The sequence below is a fragment of the Clarias gariepinus genome, chromosome 16 (genome assembly GCF_024256425.1).
Source record: "Clarias gariepinus isolate MV-2021 ecotype Netherlands chromosome 16, CGAR_prim_01v2, whole genome shotgun sequence".
Taxonomy (NCBI): domain Eukaryota; kingdom Metazoa; phylum Chordata; class Actinopteri; order Siluriformes; family Clariidae; genus Clarias; species Clarias gariepinus.
The window spans coordinates 17,877,881-17,899,971 of record NC_071115.1 but is presented as its reverse complement, the minus strand read 5'-3'; the positions used below and the strand labels follow the sequence as shown (position 1 = coordinate 17,899,971).

Below are 22,091 nucleotides of genomic sequence, written 5' to 3'. Positions count from 1 at the left end.
ATGGTTGGGATTACATTTACACCAGCCTCTAGAGTTTAAAAGGAATGGTGCATTTAGATATACAATTCAGATATAATACGCAGAGAATAACAGAGTGTTAATAGGAGCATAGTAATCCAAAGCCGTGTGTGTGTGTGTGTGTGTGTTTGTGTTTCCACTCTGATCACTGTCCATCCTGTTTGCCCTCTTTTGCTTCCTGGTAGGGGGGTCATGGGACTCCGGAACACACTGTGTCAGTCTCTCCATAACTGTTACATGAAACCATGTGCTGTCAGCATAACTGGGGGCCTATGTTGCGTATGTGTGTGTGTGTGTGTGTGTGTGTGCGTGAAATGGCCTGGTGTCGACCCCAGGGGCATGGAAAGCAGCAGGGCGCAGTAGGGGCATGTGTGTGTGTATACGTCTGTGTTGTACTGATAACAGGGGTGTGGATCTGACCGTGTTGCATCAGTCCCCGAAACACACACACACACACACACAGACTCTTACACAGATGAAACAGGCAAACATAAAAACATGGGATAGATATATGTATACGTCTACGGTTGATGGGGGCAACGATGTTTTTTGTATTCGTGTCTTATCTGTGTGATTGACTGCCTGTGAAATGCCCCGTGGTGTCTCCCTGCAAGTTTAGTTGATTTATTAGGCTAGGATGAGCGTGTTATTCATTTACCTTGTGCATTAAACACAGAACATGTGGAGAGTCCTTCAGCACGACCTCCTGAAGGAAGAATGTGCACTCGTATATCAGTTGTCTGGGGCTTACATGCTAAACACATACCCAAACATGTGTCTCATTATCTGTTCCGTGAACGTCTGCAGAGAACCGCGAGCCTTTCTCACGACTATTTTCACTGCATTATTGATATTATTATTTATTTTTATTTTCTTTATAGACATAAGTGGTGTATTTTACTCAAGCATAACCTGTGCACTAGGTGTGTGTGTGTATGTGTTGCAGGTGAGAATGAATTAATGGCATTAGTAGAGCACTGAGTAAATGGAGTGCAGCAGGGTGTAAAGCATGCATAGAACAGGATGAATAATTCATTATATGTACACAAGTTCAGCCTTTTGCATTCTCTTTAGTGTTGCCTTATACAGTAGGTTGTAAACTGTAACTGTCGCCTTGCACCTCCAGGGTCTGGGTTCGATTCCCGGCCAGGTTCGATTCCTGTCTCTGTGTGCATGGAGTTATGTTCTCCTCGTGCTTGGTGGGTTTCCTCCGGGTACTCCGGTTTCCTCCCACAGTCCAAAGACATGTAGATTAGGTTATTGGCATTCCCAAATTGGCCGTAGTGTGTGCCGTGTGATGGATTGGCACCCTGTCCAGGATGTACCCCGCCTTGTGCCCTAAGTCTCCTGGGATAGGATCCAGACCCCCCGTGACCCTGAAGGTCAACGTATTTGTGTTCTTCTTCTTGGTGGATTTAGTTATATCTTAGATTGTGTTACTAATGTGAAAGTTGGCCAGGGCGGGAACAGGGATCAGTTGCACCCAGACGCGATACAAAGCGATTAACCCAGTGTGAAAGCAACCCTTCAAATGAACTCAAGCCGTAAGATAAGCACAAAACCCAAATCTCATTCTTTTAGGCATTTAGACATTTTTGTTAAGTCACAGTTTAGATAATTAAGTCAAATGGGTGGTTTCTTTTCTGTCTTTCTGTGAGATCTGGGACTGGTTTGGTAAGCCTACAATGTTTGTAGATGTTTAGCTGTAGGATTGTTAACACAAATGTAGTTTCGCAGGCCTTTTTAATTTCACTCTCTGGTGTCCAACATGGCCATGGCCAAGACATTCACTGAAAGATGCCATTTGACTCTTGGCGAAAACCACCAAGCACATACCCTTTTTCCAGATCCTGTTAGCAAATGTGACATCATAGACCTTTTTTTTATATAATTCAAGTTTTTATTGTACAAATCATACAAAACACAGGTTACAACTCCATACAAATACTGTATGTTAGGTCAGAATATACACAGTGGCTGTGGTAAAGGAAGATAGACAAAGACAAATATTACTTAAGGATGGAGAAAGTGAAACTTCAGAATTATTGCGACAAAGTTCCCAGATCGGAGTTTCCCCAGAATCCCCTGCACTGTTCTTATTATGCAGTTGTTAAGCAGACGTTCGTACAAAACCCCCCTCTCGCCATCATCAGCGCCCTGTCTCCCAGCAAACACAACCAGGGCGATAATGGTATTGTTGTTCCAAGCCATCTACTCAAAATGCTTAACGTTTGGTGCCATAAAGGCTGAATAAGTGGACATTCCCAGATACGACATTATAGACCTTTAAATAAAGCGGTATAGAAGATGAGTGAGTGAGTGAGTGATTTGGGAGTCAGTGTCGCGATATATGAATTGTATCTACTTCAAAATGCTAAACATGGCATACCCCAAGATTTGCTTTCCATCAGAGTCTGGCTTAAAGACTGGTTTGCAGTGAAGTTAATGCCAGAGGCTAAAACAAATATTCCTGAATCTGTAACGAGATCTTCTTTAATGTTATCTGTAGGTGTATAGCATGTTGAGCACGTTGTATTCCACCACACAGCGCTGGAGTGGAGAGATTATAAAAAGAAGTTGTCAGCTTTAGAAGCACACGTCTTTGCTTTCCTTCTCCGTCAGTCCTCGTTCCATGTTTCTCCCCATCTCTCCTCCTCTGTCAGGTTCATTAGTGCTAAATGCTGCCCAGGTTGCCACTGCTGTCAGCATAAATGGAGTTGGCTCGATACTCGATGGTCGGCTGTTTGCTTTGAGTTCTGTGGTTCATCTGGGATTTCAGGCAGTGAGCTGGTTGAGGAACGCTCTGGTGGTGCTCAGATACACTTCCAGCTCAATGAGTATGTTAGTCTTGTTTGGCCATGTAGCATTTATGCGGTTCACATGGCACAAACATAACAACAGGAAATGAAACGCCACAGATCTCTAAATGCGACCACATGCAATTTTGTTTTATTAACTGAATACTTGTGGAAAAATTTCCCCAAACCATCGCACATCCCTAGTGGCAACATATTTTTTATACTCTTTTGCCTGATCCTGTGCTTGTACATGATTCGTACATGGGCTTTTTAGCTTTGCTTTTAGTGGCGCTTTCAATCAAAAAGGGGCTTGTAATGAAATTTCTCGTGGATTTCTTGAAATGCATGAAACTGTTTGACATTTACAGAAAACTTCAAGCACAGTTCAGTGATGGGAAACTTAGCTGCTGTAAAACATTTGCATGGTGCAAACGTGTTAAAGAAGGCCGTACGGTTGTGATTGATGATAATGGCCGAGGTGGCTTGGAGCCCACTGCAGTCGTTCTCGTGAGCACCGAACGCTTGATCCTTGAAAAACATAACAAATAATGTCAAAGTCATTTACGAACACCACATGCACGTTACAGGGACACGGCTGTGAGTTACAATCAGTACAGTCCTGACCTCTCTCCAGCTATTTCCACATGTTTGAGCCATTAAAGGAGTTCCTGGGAGGCCAGTGTGTGAGACTTGAAGCAGGCAGTCTGATCACGGCTCCGGCGTACTGAGAAAACTTTTTTCCTTGGATGGTATCAAAGCACTAGTGAACTGCTAGGATACGTGCATTATTAATTATTAAGCAGGGGATTATATAGAGGAATAAAGCTAGTTTTTACTCTTATAACTGTGTTCTATTATTATGCACTCAAAAGTCTCGTATCCCACATATTTTTCTTTGCCTTATTCATTGCAGCTGTGTATAGTAGTAGGTTGATATACTGTAGTTCGAGACTCCCTGCTGCTTCTAATCCCATATGAGTGATCTCTGTTGAGTGTGATGACTGACTGTTAAACATAATGAAGTAATTCCGGAGTGCCTAATGTGCAGGCTTTATTCTTTAGATAAATCAGTGTCAATATTATAGTATCATGCTAGTTTAAACAATTGGATGTGCCACTCTCGGTTCTGGAGATATGGGACTTGGGAGGTCATGCTCCTTTCCTCTTTTGTCCGAACTGATTGCTCTATTGTGTTTTTTATACACACGCTCAATAACACGCTCGGTTGAACTTCTGTAGGCCTATCATGCAGACTTTAAATAATGTACGATGGCCTCAGATTGGCCGGGGACATTTTAAAGAGGGCGCAACTAAGGACAATGGCATCGCCCGGCAAACAACACAACGAAACTTAGTCAGCAGGGGCAGTATGCCAGGGTTAGGTTAATCCCGTAGCAAGCAAATTCATACACGGAAACTTTGTCTATTATTAGCTATGATCATAGTCCTGGTTCTGTTTCTCCTTTTGTATCATTATGTGCATTTACATGGACAATATTTTTCAGTCTAATTGAAATCATTCTTATTAAAGCTTTCAACTTAACTGTTTACATGGATGCTCATCTAATAAGATGTGTGTGTACAAACACAAATGATTTAATCAAAATCGAACTTTTTTCTCGAGGTTCTGCCTGCTGTGAAGCCTTTCATCTGCCAGATATACAATATAACAAAAGATTCAGTATTAGACAAAATATTATTATTTTCAGACGTTGAGGTTAGGTTAGGCAAATCCATCTTCTGCGTTATGATTGGTTACAAGAATTCAGTCTCATCTATGATTGGTTAGATGCTTTACTGAGTATGGCATGGGTGCTCTTTCCTCAGCCAGAGACCCAGTAAATAGAAGTAAACACAGATGGGAGAGAGTTGCTCTCACAGAGTTGACTGATCAGGAATGGAAGCGAAATTTCCCCTCTGAGAGACTCGTCAAATCAACTAATGTAACGCCCACATGGGGTACACATGTGCAGAAAGAAGTTTATTCCGATCGAGCTGGACAGGCTCAGAATGTTCCGATCGAGGTGTTTGCGTGGTGTCCCTTCGTTCCAGTCGGGCTGTTGTTATGGTTACTAGTGGAATATTAGTAGGGCTCATGTACTGTAAGTGCACTCTTTGATGAGAGCCAGAAAATTTACTCTATATTATAAACAAAAGTATTTGACCCAATCTGTAAATTAATTATTTCAGGTGTTTCAATCAGAGCCCTTATCCCCGGTGAAGGGCAATCTTAATGCTTCAACACACAAGACAATGTTATGCTTCCAACTTCGTGGCAACAGTTTTTCTATTCCAACATGACTGTGCCCCAGTGCACAAAGCAAGGACATAAAGGCATGGCTTGACGAGTTCCGTGTGGTCAACCCCATCACACACCTTTGTGATAAACTGGAATGGAGATTGTGAGCCAGTACCTGACCTCATAGATGCTCTACAGAATGAGTGAAGACAAATTCCCACAGAAACAATTCATGAGCTTGTGGACAGCCTTCCAAGAAATGTGGAAGCTGTTGTAGGGCCAGGGGTAGCTCAGTGGTTCAGGCATTGGACTACGGTTCAGAAGATCCCTGGTTCAAATCCCACAACCAGGTTGACACTGTTGGGCCCTTGAGCAAGGCCCTTAATGCTCAGATGTGTAATGAAATGAATAATAAGATAAGAATTATTTCTGGTTAAGAGCGTCTGCCTAAATGTTATAGATCTAAACGAAAATTTCCTAAAAAAAAGAATTTCCTCTCATATTTATCTGGCTTCCACGTCAATCATTATTTATTACATTAACTAACAATCTGCTAAGCCTTAATAAGACTCGTTGAGAATAGTCCAATCACATAAGCCCAAATATTTAAAAACAATATTGATTCGCTAAGAACAAAAGTGGGAGGGTCTGGGGGACACAGTGCTGCGCCCCAAGGATGGTCTGAAAAAATCCAATTAGAGCTCAGCCTCGAATCACATGCTTTTCAAAAACGTGCGTACCTACATGGACACTCGTTTGTCCGGCGCCTGCGTACACGAACACAAATGAACGTAATACAGTTTCGATTTGAAGAAATACAACAGAATATTGACCAACTGACTTGGTAACTGTCTTCTCTGTGTAACATCTAGCTTTTACCTTCTTTTCTTTCTTTCTTTTCGTTCCTTCTTTCTTTCCTAGCTCTGCATGTCTTCTCAGAAAACAGAGGGGTGGGGTGGGCTGAGATTAGGGATGAGGGTCGGATGAGTGATACACATCGTTTATGCTTACCGAGACCACAGACTTTCTTTCAAATGGTCTTGATTTTCCCTTTTTTTTCCCTTGCACTGTTTTCAAAGCAATTTCTCTATTTAATTCTGCTTTTCCGGCTCATTTCCTACAGTTGAGTTAAAACTGAAATGTAATTCAAAATGATTTTTCTGTCCTTTCTTTTGACATGAACAAGAGGCAGAAGTGTGTCAGTGTGTGTACCCTTATCCGTCATCTATCAGCGCGTTCACGAGCGTTCGCGTTTGGCATTACAGTTTGTTTGTTCAACTTATCTATCCCGGCTAATACGGAAATATCGAAAAGCCTACACTAACGAGTTAAAAAGAGAAAGTTGAAGCCTTTTACGGATTTTCTGTCTCTTGGCTAGAAATTTTTTTTTCTTCATTTTTAATCCAAGTTTTGCTTGGGTTTAAAGGCAGTGGCCTAGACGCTATTGAAAAATCTCTGACACCTCTACTCTGAAATATCTGCCAACCTGGTGCATCCCATTTATGAATATAAAACCTTTGCAGTTATTGTCGTAACTCAAGTCTCTCTAAATATATCAGTCACTCTCTCAGTCAAAAAGCTCATAGTTATACAGTTTGTCCTTCTTTCCTTCTTTCTTGCTCTAGTAATTCTCTAGCTTGACCATCCACGATGCCTAGGTTATGGTGGTTGGCATTAGGTAATGTTCTCCACTTTCATCTATAATCCCAGTGGCTACAATGCAGGCTGATGAACACGGTCTTTGGTTGTAATCAGAGCATGTGGTGGGGAATTAATACCACAACCAATTGTTTTAAAACCATACAGGAAGCATTCCTCCCCGAAAATTCCATTATAATGCTACAAGGACATTTTCAACTGCTATAATACTCATCACTTATGCTGCTATTTATTATTTTAGTCCACACCGTGTGATGAATGTGCTTTCGACAGCACTCGCTATAACCGTAACCGTATCACTAGAAAGTAAGGAAGGAATCGTATTACGCCCATCAAAGCCCAGTGAATGAGTTTAAATAGAAAGAAACATCATGACTCAATGCAGGTATATTGAAAGCAACATCACTCGGTCTATTGAACAAGAAATGTCTTTTATGAAAGCACAATTTTGAAACTATAATAAACGTAGCATGCAGCCTTTCAGACATAAAACATCTACAAAATCTCTTTCTTTTTGACGAGAGGTGTTCAAATCGAACAGTGAACTGAAAATGGATCAAATTGAAATTGAACACTTCAACCACAATACTGCGATGGGACGTTCAAATGGTGTCAACTTGTTTGGTGGGATTCCTCCCACAGTCCAAGACATGCGGATTAGGTATAAGGTGTGTGAATGAGTGTGTGTCCCCTGCGATGGATTCCCACGCCGTCTAGGGTGTACCCCGCCTCATGCCCTAAGTCTCCTGGGTTAGACTCCAAGACCCCATGACCCTGTATACAGGATAAAGCGGTGTAGAGGGTGACAATGAGAAAATATTACAAAGAAAATATTAATGAAAATCAACAATAACAAGGATAAACCGTGATGAGAAATTGTATTGTACTGAAAATAATTTGTTGTTATAGTTTATTTATGGACGTCTTAGTTTGGTCATTCCCAATTTAACTATTAAAAATAATTGGTAGCTAAATGGAGTTTTTACAAATGTCTCCATACTACGAAAAGACCAAATCCAACCTGACAGTACACGTTTTAGGGTACAGCTTGAAATCTTACAGGGGAAATCTTAAGGAGAAAAGCATGTGTTTGCAACTTTAATTGTCTGAACCTTGATAAGAGGATATGAATATATATTAAAATAACTCAGCTCTTAATAGACTCAGCATAAAGTTCACTGTCTCACATGCATTCGTTCATCCTAGGCACTGTGGTGGCTGTAAACTCATAGGGACAAAAGTGAAATTCAGTGCTTCAATAACATTCTCAATTTTTTTTAAATAATGGCAGATAAAACAAATCTTTTGTTATTTTATGCAATGAAATTAACATACAACAATGAATATTTAGCAGAAATAAAATCTTCAAAGTCAGCTGGATCCGGCAGGGGATAGTCAAAAAAGCATCTGCAGTACTCTGATGTGACTCGCTCAATCCATGCTTGTCTGATTTCCTTCTGAAGATCATGTTTAGGAGAAAACATCATCCAACAGTTTTCTTTTGGGCTTAGGTCTGGAGATTTTCCGGATATCTCCGCAAGCTGAATACCATTGTCACATGGCTTATGCTACTGTATTCTAATAGTTTTGTCCACAACCTGGTGATATAGTGGATAAAATTAAACCACTTGTTGATGATAAAGAAGCGGGAAGTGTTCATTTTAAGCCATGCTTATTTATAACCCCTGGACTGATGGACTGACATCCCATCGAGGGTGTGGCTCGAGTCCCTTAAGGGAGGTTCCATGACTGTACAGAGAACGTGTGTGTGTGTGTGTGTGAGAGAGAGAGAGAAAGAGACTATATGCCTGATGTTTTCTTTTTTTGGAACATACAGTATTTGTATTGCATTTCGAACATCATCACAACAGAATATTGTAGAAAATGTCTTTACATATTGTAATACTGTAGTAGATAGAGCATGATCCCTTTATGTCTGTCCAATATGTTTATGCTGTTCCTATGTTCCTATGTAAGTTACATTGTTCACGTAGTCTTTTGTATAGGTTGCTCACATGCTCATGCACGAAAACCTGAAAAAGCTGCCCGAGCAAGAGCACCGATCATACAAACTGTGTGTACGCAAGTCGTACCGTTGGTGAGTCTACTGTGTGAATACACTGTTCGAAATACTTCTGTAAAGTCTATGGATAAGATCCTCTCATCGTCCCTATTAATTCCTACAATATCAATATTATAATTTCCTTTTTGCCCCTAACCACCCACCCCGCTCACACTGAACTACTCTTAACTACTGTAGGCATATACACACACATTTGTCTCTTTGCTATAGATGATCTTGACTAGAAATAAAGCCTAGAAACAAAAGCACACTTTCTAGTCTGGGAAGTGTGGCACAATCTTGGGCTAGAAGTAAATGGGTACTCCGTGTCATAGCTGCTGCTGTTTTGACACATTGATGTTTTTTTTCCATCCAATAATAAACTCTCTGCCCTTAGGGGTATAGAAACCAAAAATGTAGCTTGTCTCACAAACATGCAACTTGCAGAACCTGACGTGGTGACATTTGACCATACATACAGGAAACACATGTCGAAATGATGACATGTTGTCATGGAACAAGCACGGGAGTCATGTGTTGTAGTATTTTTAATTATACATTCCAAAAAACAAAAACAGGACGAGTTATGTTCTGGATATCCCAGGAGTCCGGATTAAAAGATGTCAGAAAAAAATCCACACCACAAAAAACACACACTAGATCTCACAGCGTCTTGCGCAACGCCTCATTGTAGCAGGAAATGACCCGAATGTGTTCAAGTCCCCCTGCGTGGTAGGGGACAGGGAGTGGTGCATCGCAGGCTGAGGGTGTGGAAGGGGAACATTTTCTAAATTTATTCTCCCATTAGGAATGCTGATTTGTTGTTCTGTTGAACAAATAGGAGTTGAAGCCAAAATGGTTTAGACACATTGTATTTCTGAACACACCCGCCCGCCTTCCCTGGCGGTGCGGTGATCATTTCGTTTCCAAAATCTTCGGTTTCTCAGCAGTTGTAGTTATACGGTTATTGCTGAGTAAGAGGGAAAGAAGGCTGGGGTCAGATCGCTGTCTCCATCCTAATGTCTTTAACCTCAGACTTCAATTCGATTCTCTGTCGACGCTCACCACCGTCTCTGAACATGGGAATAGGTTATGTGCGTGTAGGGAAAAGGATTGCATCGTGCACCTCAGTGCCAAATGTCACTTTTTAACTCCGTTATGTAAACATGACTGATATCGTTCATCTCGAGGTAGCATGGGTCGGTATAAACTCGAGGACTATGAGTCGGTATAAACCAATATAATGGTGCAAAAGTCTTGAGCCACCACTCAATTCTTCATATTTCGCAGAATTTCTTGTGTTTATTTTGAGTAATAGCTCTCCATGCTTTCTGAAGGACGTTTTTGGCTCTCGTTTTTTCGGCAAATCTTTGGCCCTTATTTTTAATCCAGTGCATGTACAGTACCTGAGACATTTCAGAGAATTGTGAGCTACACACAATGAGCCATGAATCATTTAAGAATACAAAAAAAACACATGACTTACGGCAGGTGATGACAGATGATTAGATGATGGTGATTAGTTTACCAGTGACGTCAGAACAGACCAGAGGCCTCAAGACTTTTGCACTCTACAGTATATGATATTTATTTGTCCTGCCCACTACGTACGATAAGAATTAGTCCATCTATCTGTATGATGACATTTATAGCAAAGTTACAGTATGTATTTTCTTCTACCTTTAAATGTTGCATGTTTTGTTATCAAAGTGTATGCATATAAATTGCCGTGACAAATTTCATTTGACCATAAAGTGAAGAGAATTTAGGTTTTGCACGTCATATCATCCCTATAAAAGAACTTGTCAAGATGCTGTAATGTCAGGAGACTGGTTTTGCTATTAACGTACTTGGCAGCAAAATTGTTTCAAATAGCCTGTGAGACAGCTAAATTAACTTCCTGGAATAAATTAAATGGAATAAAGTTGGCAATTTCAGATGCATTGGATTAATTTCGTTGTACGTCAGTCATCTGTTAACAGGCAGTTTGAGAAACCCACACAGACAGAGAAAGTTCCTAGACATTAACCCATGCTGCGGATATACAGTAACTGAGTAGTGCTGTAGCATCGCTGCCCACTGTGCCACTTGACTTTATTAATGTAATTCGAACATTTTCCAGCCGTGCCATGCACTAAAAATGAAGAATACATACCATAAGTTTCCTCCTACATTACACCTTCTGCGGAAATGTGTAAAAACAGATCTCTCCCTGACCTGAAGGTCCTCCATTGAGAAATAGGCTGTAAATGAGAACACCATGGAGAGTAGACGGCGCTTTTGGGAAATCTGAAGGCGCAAGCAGACGGATGGTGGGGTAACGTTAACAACCACGCTGGTGAAACCACTCCTGGCGGCTCGGAGCCGTAATGGCTACCATCTGTGGATTTTCTCTTGTTTATTTTACCGCGGCCCCACAGGCTTTCCTGCGTGTGGATCTAAGATGTAGTCATTTTTTTTAAAGGTTGCTCATATTATTGGATTTAACATGCTGGGAACGATGAACCTGTTTCCATCTGTCTGTCTTTCCCGGGAAGGATTCTCCCACTGACACTGAGGCATGTTGGGGGTTTTTCAGAACCACTATGCTGGAAATTGTGGGATTTGATTTATTGGCTATTCTTAGTGGTTAGGGACACCTCGGGAGTTTGAGTTATAGTAAACTCGTCTTCTGTTGGAAGCATTTTTGGTCGTTATCATGCCTATGCTTCGTATTCTGTGCACTTTGTTGTAACTTGTATTATTGAAAGAAAATGTAAAAGTGAAAATAAGTTATAGGTTTAATAAAGTAAAAGATGTTATAAGTTTACTGTATGTTTTGAGAGTCACAGAATATATAGTGAATACTGCAGTCAATGCAACAATCAATCTTTGCGGTTTCTACACACACTGGCAAAGGTTTCTTCATTCAGCAAATGAAGAGATTTCTTAGGAGTTTTTCCATCCATACACACACATCAGAGCCAAGAGATTTCCTAATCAGCCAATCATCTGGAACCATGCATTGCAGAAAATCATGCATGTACTATAAAGGCCTCTGTTTCCATTAAAGATCACGATGAGGAAAAATCCGAAGCTACGGTAGGTACAGTTTCACAAACACCGGTGGATTGAAGATTGGAAAAAGACCAGGTGATGATTGCCCTTTAACGATCTTCAGATGTCTACTGATCCTTTGCATGACTGTAGCCTCAGATTTCTGTTCCTGGCTGACAGGAGGGGAACCCAGTGTGCTCTCTGCTGTTATAGCCGTCCGCTTCGAGTTTCACAGGATAATGTTGTTTTGGATGGGATTCAAACCCAAACACAACCCCCCCTCCCACCCCCCACCCCCCTTGTCACATTCGTTTTATTGTGTAATCTTTTTTTTATTCTATTGTTAAGAAATCATGGTTAAATAATGGCTGGCTGAAATGACCTGTGATTAACATTATATGGGAAGATACTTTGCTGAGGATCCAGACCTCTTATCCAGTCATGCACTTTAAGCAATTGGCCTTTATTTCTAGTATCCTGAGGAAGCGAACCAAGCACAAGGAAAACATACAAACTTCATGCACGCAGCCCAGAGGCGAGATTTGAACCCATAACCCTGGGGACGTGATTCCACTGGTGTCATGCCTCCCTTATGTGGTAGGCAATTAAATAACTATAGATGTTTTGTTGAGACGGCACGTTGGATTAATTGTTAGCACTGTCACTTTGCACCTCCAGGGTCTGGGTTCGATTCCCACATCTGTGTGCATTAAGTTAACGTGTTGTCCCCATGCTTGGTGAGTTTCCTCCTATAGTCTAAAGACATGCAGATTATTCTAATTGGCGTTCCCCATATTTGCACGCAGTGTGTGATTGGCACCCTGCTGTCCAGGGTGTACTCCGCCTCATGCCCTAAATCTAATGGGATTGGAACCACGTTCCCTATGATGAGTAAGTGAGATGGGTTTTTTTTTATTCACAGAGTCTGTAGTTGTAGCTGTAAGGTAGGTCTAAGAAAAAGACTGACTGGAAACATGTACTAGGGTTGCGCGATATGCCCCTTGTCATATCGTCCTATCGTCAGCCTGTAAGATCGCCGATACACGATAGTAGTCAAAGCCCAGGGATTCTGCGTGCTGTCGCGTTGTATTCAGAGAGTAGTACATATTTTTGTGGTTATTTTTTTCATTTCATGTCTGTTGTTTTATCGATAAATCTGCTCATATCTGCGCACGCGTTTATCAGCCTTTTGATCAAAAAGTTGCACGCGCAACTCACTTTCACTTTGCACAAGGCAGTGTTTATTGTTTAGTGTATATTTAAAGGCGCATAAACACAATAAAACAATTGTTTTAGGCTAACATATCATACCTCATTGTAGTTTTTTTGCACACGCGCGGGTGCGTTACAATAATAATAAGGAAAAATCACAATAATAAATTCGGAGCAGTACTACTAATAATAATTATACTGAATGAAGAAAGCGCCGTCGAAGAAGTATCATCATTGAAGGAGAGAAGAAAATGAAGAATTAATACTTATCAGTATTTACAGTTTGAGCTCGACATGTTTATGAGCTCTGTCGCTTGCTGTCAATGGGTGACTAGGAGAGAGAACACATTTTCGGCTTCAGTAGACACACAATACTTCAGACTGAAACACGACTGCCCCATACAGGTAATGAAGGGCATTTTCACAGCTTGCCGTGCGCAGCCGTGGCAAGTCACGGGATTCCTTTTCTTGAAACGTGGGTTTTTAATGGCGACATCTGTATCGTCCATATAGCTGACTATCGTCGATAGACGAGACTATCGTCGATAGACAATAGTATCGTCTATCGGCACAACCCTAACATGTACTGTAGGAAATTCAGATCAAATTCAGAGAAATTTGCAGTATACCTACAGTATGTTATATGAGATCATCAGCTGATGTTTATTAAGCCAGACTTGATTAAGTAACACTTTTTTAGTTCGGTCCAGATGTTTTTAGCTTTATAAATGATGTCCTCGAGACTAAAATGTTGTCGTCACATTATTACCTTCGCAAAGGAGAAAGTAGAGACAGCTGGTCATTATTACCAAATAAACAGAGACAAAGTGAAGGACATTTATCACCTCGGAGGGTTTAATTTGTGCAGCGCTGCGTCCATCCGTGCGTCATCTACATCTGAGTCAGACCTCATGCAGCGAGAGCTTATAGAAAAGCTCGGTGAAATGTCTCACATGTTCAGTCATCACAACGACAAGAAGGACAGTCAGTCCCCGAACACAGAGACAACCTACTGTAAGAGACACTTAAGTCACAGGCTTACGACCCAAGGAGTTCTAACATAAGAGAAGATCTGTTCTTATTGTTAATGATGTAGCTCGTGTGTGTCTGGCGAGGCTTCCTGTGTTTAATTAGATGTTTTCAAGACGAGTGTGTCTTTAACACTAGTCCTAAATTACGTTATCACTCTGACTTTGCAGCTTCAGTGTTTCTGGCACGCTCAGCAGAGCGTGATGTTGGCTTTAGCATTACTGATCTAATCTACTGTTTACTATATTTGCTATATTTATGAGTGCATATATGCTATAAATAAATTAAAAAACCCAAGAACTATGTTCACAGGACTGGGAGACAAAGGGAGCTTTTGATTGTTTTTTTGTTTGCACTCAGTTTCACAGCTTAGCATTTCAGACGGCAGGAGGAGTGGGGGAAAAACAAAAGGGTGTGTAGGAAGTGGCAGAGACAGAAATACCTACAGATTGTGCGAGAGCAACTTATCATTTCTCCACAGTAATGTGACTTATCTTCATGGATTGCTGTAGGACTGATTCAGCAGCGTGAGGTTGGATGGTTGGTATCCACATCGGATTGTTTTAACAAATTTTGGAATGCTTTTACGGAAAGTAGCGCGACTGACACACGCCATCAGCGTGAATGGAGAAGGCGCAGAAGGGAATGATCACAACTGTTTGCTCTGCCAGTGCTTGTAATACATTAACATTTTCTTCTTAAGAATTAAAATAATTATAATAATAACCCCCCACTGACCCACTAAAACCCAGTCTTCAAATCAAAGCTTACTGTAACTGTGCGTCTTTCTCTCTCAGGAGGCTTCAGTGGTGCCGTCTGCTCCGGCAGATATGTCCGAGCTCGTCCCCAGGCTGTGTAACCTGGTCCGGGTAGAAACAGGATACGGCTTCAACCTGCACAGTGAGAAATCCAGACCGGGTCAGTACATCCGCTCTCTGGATCCGGGCTCTCCAGCTGACCGTGCAGGTCTTCGACCACAAGACAGACTCATCGAGGTGAGAACAGTGTTTTTATATTAATGATAATTAGGATTTCCGGTCAGTCGTGACATAAAAACTGAAAACATTATGCTTGTTATGGTGTGAGTTCCCCTTTGACCTCTTCTGAACACCTTTGGGGGCATCTGGAGGCCGGATCAACACCCTTGAACTCTGGTGTTTTGATACCTTTCTATTATGGGTAGCTTTTTTAATGTTAGCAAAATGTTCCACATTGCTGTTCCAATGGGATCGGATCAGACGGGCTGGCCTTTGGTCCCAACAGGCATGGGTGAGCATTGGGTGCCCATGATCTTGTCACCAGTTTACTGGTAGATAGCTTCTAATCAGTGTTCTTTAGTTCACCTGGCAGTGGTGTTAGTATTGTGGCCTATACAGGGTATGAAAAAAAACACTGGGGATTTTCCCCAGATTTTCTCCCTAATTTTAGTTGTGTCCTATTCCTCCCCGTCACTAGGGGGCTCCACATTAAGGCTACTTCTACCACTCAGCCGAGAGGGCAGAAGACTATTACGTGTTTCCTCCGAACCACGTGACCCAGCCGATCGCATCTTTTTGATCTTCTTGCTCACGGACCATTGGGGGCGGCGTAACACACTCGGAGGACAGCGCTATCCGCTGATTCGCCCCTGATTGGCTGTAGAGCCGTGATTAATGTAGGAGCACCTCTCATCCCTAACCTCTGAGAGAGCTCGGCCAATCAGCTCTCTCCAAACCTTCAGCTGCGAGAGGTTATACAGTAGCATCACCCGGGAATCAAACTAGTGATCATCTTACCACTGCGCCACTCGGAGGCCCATAATAAACATTTCTTCATTAGATGTTTTTCTTTACTTTGTCTTTAATAACCATGCAGTTCCGAAGCGGCAGTACGATCCTTAAAACAGCAGATGTTTTAACATATTTCGACAGAATGGTAAAGAGGTCTCTTTATCGGGTTATCAAATCGATTTAGAACATCATGTACACAAAGTTCTACCGTGCAATTTTTTTTTTTTTTTTTGCATTCAAAGGTAGGCTACCTCGTCGTACAAGTCTTGTAACATATTTTAAGCAACATGTCACTCTGGGAATTTCTGCTTCTTTCTACTTCTTGTAACTTATACTGATGTTATCTTTATAAGATGATGCAGAAGCAGCTGGACGACATCTCTGACAATAGCGTCGGCTATTATTTAAATGCATTTATTTGTTATTATAATGAACTCAATCTTGATCATGATGACTTTTGAGTATTTCAGAAACCTGAAGCATTCTGTTTGAACTTGTAAGTCTTGTGTGTACGAAATGTCCCAGGAGTTTCTGAAACCTTTAAACCAGCCAAACTGGTACCAACAAGTAACTGGTGAAGTTACCAAGATCACACCTTTTCCTCTATTCTGAAGTTTGTTGTAAACATTAACTCTTGACCTGTATCTGCGCGACTCTTTTTGCACGGCACTGCAGCCGTACGATTGGCCTGATTAGATAACTGCATGAATGTGTAGGTGTACAGGTGTCCCTTATGAAGCGGATACAGATAGCAGGGCTATGAGGCATCTTGGGTGAGACTAGACATGTGCGTCACATAATAAACAACCAAATATTTACGTGTGGGAGGTTTTTACATTCATGCAGTCGTGAGCGAGATGTCAGATATGAGGCTGATATACAGTAACTCCACATTCTTTTGCACATGTCTGGCCCCTGGTTTGTTACATTTTTTGAAGAATAGCGCCATATAAATTTGGTAAAATATTACCTAGGCAAATTTCTAGTTCAGACCAGTTACTGTATGAAGTGATGTGGAAAATGAGAAAACTTAACCGACCTTGCTGGTATTTCTTTTGGAACTTTTTTGGATGTTTACTGGTATGTTTTATGTATAATTGAAAATGCTAATAAAGGTTCTAAATTAGAGCATGCCTTATTCAGATTTAAATCACATTCAATTCAATACAATTTAATTACACAACTTCTGTCTATAATCCTGCTTGCTTTGTAGCGCATGATAAATAAAGTTCTTCCATACCACTTATTCTGTACAGGGTCACATGGGCCTGGAGTCTGTCCCAGACGACTTAGGGATACAAACTGGACAGGGGGCTGGTCCATCACAGGGCACACACATACACACTACGGGTAATTTGGGAACAAACCTAACCCTAACCTAGTCTGTATGTTTTTGGACTGTGGAAGGAAACCCACTACGCCACTGTGCCACACTGGATCTAAAGCACTGATTCAGTGGTGTTGGTTATAAAGCTATGTTTTTTTTAAATGTATGATGAGTGTGGATATTGCATACCAAACTAGAAAATACATATTTTACATATCGTCTTATTCTCAGCTGTTTTGAAATAAATCAGTAAAATAAGTACCCCTGATTCACAACTAACACTTAAAAATGTATTGTTTCACACATACACACATAGAAATGCATGGCTTCTGACAGAACTGCACGAACCTAAGCTTTTTAACCTTAATTGAAATCAGATCCTCAAGGTTTGTTCACATAAGCAAGATCTCACACAGACCTCTCAGTCAAATCATGACACAGCCTCAAATTAGTTATGCACTTTGACCCTTGACCACTGACCCTGCTAGTCATGCGTCAGCTGTTTACCCTTAAAACCCAGTTAAATAGAACCTTAAAACCTAACAGAAATGGAACGGGGTTAACTCCAATCTGAGTGTCTAATTTACTCACATCTCACCCCACCAAGGGCAGGGCTGGCTTAGCGCTTAGGGTGTTGGATTACTGATCTGAAGGTCTGAGGTTCAAACCCCAACACCACCACGTTACCACTATTGAGCCTCTAAGTAAGGTCCATGCTCACAAGCAATCATTCCATGCCTGGGGTCTGGACCGAATCAAATATGGAAGTGGATTGCTGTTTAGATGTTCCATTGGTCTCCTTTGAAATCTCTGTGCTCATGTACTGTATGACGCGCCAATCTCATCCTCTGATCTACAAATCTATAGATAATAAAGTAAAAAGGCACACGAGAGCTTTGTTTTTTGAAATCTTGAAATATCTATAATATTAGGCCTAAGGTAACTTCCTTCTACATTTCCTCTCTTGTGTTTAATGGCGGCTCACAAACTAAATAGCTGCCACCTGCTGAGTAAATACACAAGCGTGCCCGAGAACGGTGCACAAAAAATAATGTGAGGGGGAGGGCTGCATTTGTTGCTGAGCACAGTACGAATCAATCGTGCCTAATGTGACAACACCTTAGTTCCCTCTGTATTAGGGGGCGTCCGCGAAACACCGTAAATGTAATGCGCTTTCTTTCTTTCTAAGCAGAAGCATTAGCGAGATGCATGAGGCATGTTGGGCTTGAAGAAAAAGGATCAAGTGTTACTTTTCTGTGTCAGCCCTCACTCTAAACCCTGTGTGTACTCGTAGCTTCATCAGGACTTTCAAAGGGGAAACATCCTGTTTGTCATTAGTGGATATGTTGACCTTCAGCTTTCCTGGATTTCCACTGAGGTGTGCACTTGGCACTGTGGTTTGTGCCTCCGAATGAAATGCGTTATTCTGGCCAGAGATGACATTGAAGTTTTCCATTGTTTGAGAGTTTAGCAAGATGGTATGTATGGGAAAAAAAATTGCAAGTGACTGCGTGCTATTATTGTATCCTTGACCTGGAAACACTGGCTATTTTTATTGGACTCTATGTGATGACTTTTTCAGTTGGAAAATCAAACTGAACAGTTCCTAGTTACACTTTGTGTCAAGGCCAAGTGTGTGATGGCCTTTCATTTCATTCCTCATTATAATGTTTTAAAGGAATTTTTTGTAATGTACTGTATGTTTAAGTAAATCTGTACTGAGAACATTTATATTCGTTTCATTCAAGAGTGCTCATTATTGACAGTCATACGACATTATAACTTAATTCTATTATAAATACAGTATTATGCATTGTACTGTATGTATACATAATGCACAGTATACACTGATCAGCCATAACATTAAAACTACAAAAAATTAAGCCCAATAACGTGCTACCTTGGGACACGACTCCAGTGACGAGACCTTTGGGGTGTACTGTGGTGTCTGGAAGGGGGGACATTAGATCCTTTGGTGGCGTCCATGGATCACTCTTGTTTGTCCTGGGCATTCCGAGAATGTTTGATCAGATTGAGATCTGGGAGATTTGGAGGCCGGGTCAACAACCTTGAACCTATATGGCCTTTTTTCAGTAAATTGTGTTACATTGGCTTTTCTGTGGGATCAGACCAGCCAGCAAACTGCCATAAATGAGCCTTTGGTGTGAGCCACGATCCTGTTACCAGTTTATACTTGTATGGTATTGTATGGTATAGAATTAATAATCAGTGTTATTCAGACAAGAGTCCACAGTTGTCTATATATGCTGAAGCTAAATACATGACGGAAAATGACTGACCTCAGTAATGCGTGTCACCAACTTTAGGCCATATAGTGTATAATGATATAAAATACAAAAAATTTTAACAAAACATCAAGTTTTTAAAAAACATAAACACCAAAAAACTGTTACAAACACTACTTATAGTATTATATATATATTTTAAGATTTTATTTTAATGAACAACGGTAGCTGTTAAGTGTAGTGTACGTCCATAAGGAATTACTATATACTAGGGCTGCAACAACTAATCGATAAAATCGATAATTATCGATAATGAAATTCGTTGTCAACGAATGCCGTTATCGATTAGTTGGGCTGCTTACGTCACTGAGGCGCGCGACCACAAGATGCACAAATACACACAGATACACAGCCGCTCGCGCAATGGAGGTTACAGAAGCGCCGGCAGGAAAAAGCGCGCGCCCCGCGTCCTCCAAGGTTTTATAGCAATTTACATTAAACTCCTCTAAGAAGACGGTAACCTGCACGCTATTCAAGACCGAGATTTCATTGCATGTCATGCACGAACACTTAGAAAAAACATGTTGGCGTTACGGATGGCGAAATGTCAGCAGGGTCGGTAAAAACTGTATCTTTTCATCGTGTACAAGTTGTATAGTTTAAATGCTTTTATTTAAACAGTTTGCTAACTTCGGGACAGTCGCGCTAGATCTGTTCACGTGCTACTCGCTAGCATCACATTGCGCAATCACCTTATGAGCAATAGTGATTAGTTAAATGGCGCTATTTTAGATTAGCTTAATTTACACGGTGCGAATAACAGTAGAATATTACATTTAGTGATTGTTGTGGTTTTCAGTGAATGCAAATAACAGTATATTTGTGACTATTAGCTTTTTGCATTTCCACAGTTGTTTTTATAGTCCAATAGATCAGTGTATTTTTTTTAACTATATATATATATATATATACACTATGTATTATATACTACATTTCATTTAAGGTTTAAAATGTCAAAATTAAAGATTATTAAACTCTATATGTGGCTTTTGCATTTTTAAAAGTTTTTTTTATACATAAATAATACCCTGATTTATGGTTTGTTTTTTTTTTTTGTTTTTTTAATAGTTATAAGCAAAATATCAAATTAAAGAAGCGGTCAGGTTTTATCCGATTAATCGAAAACATAATCGCCCAACTAATCGATTATTAAAATAATCGTTAGTTGCAGCCCTACTATATACATGTCGTCTATACCGATTTTCCCTTTTCTAGCTTTATTACCGTTAAGCCCACGTACATGTCCACATGAGGGCTTTATTTAGCACCACGGTTTCAGGAAACATATGAGACAAACTGACAAACACACAGATATACAGACATGCAGACAGACATACAGTCCACAGAGAAAGCCAGACTTAGGGCACGGGTCGGGGTACACCCTGGACAGGGAGCCAATCCATCGTTGGGCACACACACATAAACACACTCACATGCTCATTCACACACTACGGCCAATTTAACACACAAATTAGCCTAATCTGCATTACTTTGGAGTGCGGAAGGGGACCGGAGCCCCCAAGCACAGGGGGACCATCCAAACCCCTATTCACACAGACCCATGGAGGGAATTGAACCCGGACCCTGGAGGTGCAAGGCGATAGTGCTCAAGTATTATATACAGTTTAAATCATAAATAAGTGTTTCGTAAATTCTTAGGGAAAATGTTTCTGTGGGTTTTTAACTATCAGCATATCTCTCTCTCTCTTTTATTTTAATGAATGAATGAGAACTGGTTATTCTTCTTTGGTGTTTTTGGTGAGAACCTACTTTGCTTTTGTTGGGCTTTAAAACAAACCTGTAAAGAATGTGTGTGTGTGTGTGTGTGTGTGTGCGTGTGTGTGTGTGTGTTAAAAGGAATACACCAACATTGTTGTTTTCCTTTTTTTTTCAATTATGTTTTCCTATAAAAACAAAAAATTAAAATTTATATACATAAATAATATTAAATCCATTTTTAAACAGGGTGAGAATACAGCAAATAGCAATTTGGCCACCTACACTTTTTCTAAAGCAGTGGTATTCAGTAGTAAAGTGTACATCCATACAAACTGTGTAGAATTTCTCCCTCTGGAAAAGTACAGTAGTCACATCTCTGAAATTATAAATAATACATTAATGTATGCTTTCCACTCGCTATATACAGTATAAGGAACACAACTCTTATACCATGAAGCGATCCGAGTCTGCGTAGACCTTTTGCTAGCTCAGTCTAGCCTTTCCACTCTCCCCTTGCCTGTCTCACTCAGAAAGCGTTTTTTCCTGCAGATCACCCTTTAAAAAAATTTTTTTTTTGCTTTGCACCATTCTTTGATCAGCACTTACTTACTTAAAATACTCCAGCTGGCATTTTCTCATCATGTGTACATTAACCCAAGGTGTATCCGCATGAATGTATGCATTGCCCTGCTGTGCCACATGCTTAGCTGATTGGATAATAGCATGGATGTGCATGTGTACATGTGTTCCTAATAAAGTGTCAAGCAAGTGTACAGGCTTCGCATAATTGTTGATTGACTGCAACAAGGAAAAATGTTCAAATATGCAACAGTTCAATAGTGATCAAGCAGAAAAAAATGCTACTTTAGGCCAGGAATTTGTATTCTGTGTGTGTGTGTGTGTGTGTGTGTGTGTGT

The 22,091-nt window shown here is 40.7% G+C and overlaps 1 protein-coding gene across 1 annotated transcript in view; it reads left to right on the top strand.

The window, feature by feature from the left end:
* The window catches only part of LOC128544874 (Na(+)/H(+) exchange regulatory cofactor NHE-RF2), a 54,060-nt gene that overhangs the window by 22,125 nt on the left and 9,844 nt on the right, over positions 1-22,091 (top strand). The window contains exon 4 of the mRNA XM_053515172.1: positions 14,851-15,048. Within this exon, the coding sequence (XP_053371147.1) occupies positions 14,851-15,048 (198 nt within the window). The remainder of the gene's footprint in view (positions 1-14,850; positions 15,049-22,091) is intronic.